Genomic DNA, 4741 nt, shown 5'->3' with positions numbered 1-4741 from the left:
ATATAAAGCCATCAACGGCTTTGCTCAATATTCCCCACTTTTGAAAAACATCTAGAATCCATCTTCAATGTCTTCAACCATCAGATTTTCATTGAGTTCTATACAATTGTTGTTTCTTTTCATAAAGTTCAGGTAGGTTTTTCTTCACACCCTAGCAAGAAATTCTCCTTCAAAATCATAAGATGGTTCTTCCATAACAAGTCCACACACTAGAAGACCACAGCAAGAATCTAAAGCCAAAATTCTTAAAAGTATACATAAGAGAAGGAACATTAACAGAAGAGGGACGATAACTTACTTCGAGGATTAACCAACGGAAGCTTGAGCAGTGCAAAGTGGAATTCATCTTTTGATAGGGATTGTGTCTAAAACACTTTGGCCAAGCTCAATTGCTTGCGGCAGCAGATAGTATTTTATGTCCACCTCTTCGAAAATCCTTTTAATCTCCATGACTAGCTCAGTTCGTCGTTTGTCCTTCTCTCCATACTCTTGAAACGATATGGTGTGGTTAACATAGAGAACCATATCTAACTTGTTGACATCTTCGATCTCAACAACCATCACACTGTGGTTGGGATGCCATTGTAGTGGATTCTTCTCTATGTACCTGGGAAGCAAATTTAAAAACTAAACACTTGTTCATAATCGAATTCCTAATATTTAAACAAAAAAGAAAAAAAGAAAAGAAAAGTAGAGCTTGTTGGTAAAACTCACTGGTTTATTTTATCTTTCAGGTGGCCTATCTTCTCAACTGGTGTCATGAAATCAATTGAGAATTCAACAGTATCACCCATATCTGAGCTTCTGTAATAGTTGCTGATGGGCTTTGTGGACAGAACTGAATTCGGATAGTATACCTTTTCATTGTTGAGTTTCAAGAAGACTGTGGTTAAGATGTTCATCTCTTCAACAAGCAGCTGTGAAGTTACATGGTAAGAAAACAGGGTTTTAACTGAAGTGAATCTCAAACAAAACAAAGCGAAATGGTTTTTTTTTTTTTTTTTTTTTCCTTCCTTATAAACATTACCGGAACTCCGTCAACAACACAGCGGTCACCAACATCAAACGGATGCATTACGAATACAAACACGATGGCTTCGAAAATGGTCTTGCAGGTGTTTCCAAACATGAAAGCCGCCACCACAAGCTGTGAAGAGAGGAAGAGAAGCACCTTTGTGGTAGCGATTTCCGTCAGTAGAAGCCACACCACAATGGTCACAACAAAGAGGATGCCTATTACGAGTTTGTTCAGTTGCTTTACGGCTGTTTTGGTGTCATTCAGAGCATGTGCTAGTGCTTTTCGAACATTATACACCTTAATCTGCAGAAGTCAATTCCAATACCAAAAGCATTATTAAGAGATAACCTCTCTGCTGATCAAATATAGCTTTGACACCTATGAAAAATTTAAAATTAGATTTAATAGAGGAATGATAGTTTGAACACATCTTATTTTTGCTGCTCCTATGCCCATTTATATAGTTCAGCAATCAAGTACAATTCGTTTGGGGCCTATACAATCAAGACTGTGACAATAAGAGATGTTAAAGTGGAATGTGGGTCTATGAAAATGACATGCACAATTAAACTTTCTTGCAGTTTCAACTTCAAAACAGAAAATACTAGTTGCAACAAGAAAATAAAAATATTTTCTCTCCGGATACAATTACTTACAAAGATAAAGGGAAAAGAAAAGAAAAGAATCAGGCAAAGAATTTACACTCAGAAAAATCTCTGTTTTTCTTTTTTCCATATTCCTGTTGTCTACATGATTAAAAAATAAGAAAGATTTGCATAACTGAAGACTAATGAACCATGTGATGCCGTCTCCATGGAGCAAAGAGATCAAAAACGACATCAAGAAATGCATTTTAATATAGAGGTCAAACAATATTGTATTAAACTATGGGTCCGTTTAGTTCGCTAATTCGAGTTTTTAATTTGAATTAATAAGTGATTTTATGTGATAGTTTTTTATTGTAACAAAAAAGTTAAATGTGATTATTTCTTAGAGTTTTTTACTGTAAAAAAACTCAAATTCTAAACTTAAATCGGTGAAATGAACAGAGCCTAAAAAGACATACCACCCAATCAGTCAGAGCCTTTCTGTCAATTCGCCCATTGTCTGTTCCAAACAGCAGAAGCACAATGTCCACTTCTTCCTTAATCATGAATCTCAAGAGATCATCCTCATCAATGAACCTATTCATTTGCAATAAGTTAAACCGAAGAACAAATACAACACAAAAAAAAAACAAAAAAAACAAAAACGGGGGTGTATTTGAAACTCGTTCTAAAATAATTTTATTTTTTATATGAAAATAAAAATAAAAACATTTTCAATCTCATACAGAAATCATTTTTGAAAATGCATTGAATAGTTTTATTAAAAGATTATTTTTAATATAAAAAAATAAATTAATGTCTCGTTCTTTGTTCGAAAAAAGAGAAAATAAAAATAAAAAATAAAAAATGACTATTAAAAGTCGTTTATAATTTTTCTTATATTTTACATTAAATTAAAAAATTATTTTTATTTTTATTTTTTATAATTATAACAAACGCTATTTTAGAATCGTTTTAATTTTTTTTTTAAATGTAAAAAATAAAAATAAAAAACAATTCCAAACACGTCATTTATTTTTCTCACTTAGAACCAGGTGGAGCAACATTTCTGAAAATGTGATAGGCAGCGGCAGTTGCTTCCACCTCGTTTGTAATCTCCTTATCAGTCTGCTCCATTGCGCCATTCTCCATCTCGTCCAATGTGTTTGAGACCGTCGAAAGGCCCGATCTACTAACCGCGTCGACCAGAACCTTCATGGTCCAAGCCGAGACCTTCCCTTGCTTCATCTTGTGAAGCTTGGCCATGTCGATCGTCTCCTTAGTTTTCGCCGCCTTTCCCTTCTTAGAACTCCTGAAACTCAACTGCCCCATGCTCGGCGACCTCCCGACCTGCTCGGCCTCCTCAATTAGCGCAGGCCCCGAAAAGGTCTGCAAAACATACTGATGGAAAATCGACTCCTGAATCCTATCAAAGAAAGTATTGACATGAAAATTGGACGCCAAAATCTTCAACAAAAGAGTCTTTATCAGCCAAAGAAACCCCCCAATTAGAAGCGTCACAAGAGTCCAAGTCACGTAGTCTAAAATCTTATTGGCAGTTTTCGAACGCTTAATTCCATAGTTAAACACAAGGACCCATGTTAGAAGCACAAGACACAACCAAATAAAGACCTGAACGCTCTTCTTCAATCCATGGACGAAGTACAAAACCTTCTTCCTAAGCAAAAAGTTCCTCTCGATGACGAAAACGACTATGCGCATAAACCAATTGGTGACCAACATTCCACAGATGATCCCCATCACAAGAACAACCCACTTCCAAAGCTCCAACTCCCAAAGCAGAGTCCTCTCCAATCTCTCAACCGTCAAACTTGCCGTCAAACAACCAACGAGAAACAAAAACATAATCCACTCGACCACAACCTTGGCCTTCACTCTCTTCCGCTTCTCCTCGCTGAGCACGACCTTCTTGTAAATCTCATCGTCCTCGTCCTCCGCCGCCGATTTCTGCGCGATCGAGTCATTGTTCGGCGAAGCCTTGTTGAAGGAGCCTCTATGAGGCGAGCCGAGGCCGTTCTGGTCCGTGCCATTGTGCTCTTCAAATATGGCGGGGTCGATCGAAACCGACGGCTCGCCGAATCGGGACTTGGGCCGGGAGAAGACCGACGACCGGTTGAGCGATTTCCTCCGAGTGAGAGTGTCATTGGTGGCCGGAATCTTCGGAGGCTTGTTAGGGCTTGGACTGAACCGGCCAATCTCCGGCGAAGGACAGATTACTGGGACCGACTTGGATATACCAGTGGATTCTGTGGAGACTTTCTGAGGAGAATCTGTTTTGGTTAGCTGTTTGGGAAAGGGAGATTCTGAGCCCTTTTTGGCAGACCCAGATTCTGTTCGAATTTCTACAACAACTTCGCTTCCATTCTCGGTTTTCTTCTCCGACATGCTTGTTTCGCCGCCGTTTGATGATGTTTTTCCTCTCGCTTCCATGGTTCGAAACCGGAAAGTCTACCCTGCCATATTAAACTCTTTGAACAGAAAAGAAAAAGGAAAAAGAAAAGATAAAAAGAAATGAGCTTCCTCTTATAAATATATATTAGAGAAAAACAATCTTCATTCTTTTTGGCTTTTCTGTAGGCCTAAAGATTCTAAAATATGTTCCATTATTAGTCAAAAAAAAAAAAAGGTTGCAGCTTTTTTTTTTTTTTTTTTTGTTTAAAAGAGAATAAGCAAATTCCAAATTTTGGCGCGAAAAAGACAGAGGACGAACCTGAATATGTTCTTCGAAGAAGATGAAAGTGCTGGGATTTTGGTTGAAATGGTTTGTTTAGAAGTTCTATAATATATTGTTATGTTGGATCTCAATTTTTATTTTTTTATGTTGGATCTCACTATCTGAGAGTGAAAGCCATACTTGTTTATTCGGTTTAGTTGGATTTTGAGTCACACATAAGATGGGAACACCAAGCACGAACTTATTGTCAATCATGGCTGTTCGGCCAAAACCAACTTCAATTTTGTGTATACCGTGACAATACAATGACGTACATTGAAGTTCCGTTCATTTTATCGATTTGAGTTTAAAATTTACGTTTTATTATAGTAAAAAACTCTCTAAAATATTCACATTTAATTTTTTTATTACAATAAAAAATTTTCAGATAAAATCACATAT

The 4741-nt window shown here is 37.0% G+C and overlaps 1 protein-coding gene across 1 annotated transcript; it reads right to left on the bottom strand.

Annotated features, from left to right (window-relative positions):
• Positions 1-342: 342 nt before the first annotated feature.
• LOC21401542 (mechanosensitive ion channel protein 10) lies at positions 343-4056 on the bottom strand. Its single transcript, XM_010100041.1, has 5 exons — positions 2651-4056; positions 2085-2202; positions 1028-1321; positions 715-917; positions 343-607 (listed from the first exon to the last, which is right to left on the bottom strand). Exons 1-5 carry the CDS (start codon positions 4054-4056, stop codon positions 343-345), a joined length of 2286 nt encoding a protein of 761 aa, XP_010098343.1.
• Positions 4057-4741: the final 685 nt, after the last annotated feature.

This window comes from Morus notabilis, unplaced genomic scaffold, assembly GCF_000414095.1.
Source record: "Morus notabilis unplaced genomic scaffold, ASM41409v2 Scaffold348, whole genome shotgun sequence".
Lineage (NCBI taxonomy): Eukaryota > Viridiplantae > Streptophyta > Magnoliopsida > Rosales > Moraceae > Morus > Morus notabilis.
This window is presented reverse-complemented; position numbering and strand designations above follow the sequence as displayed.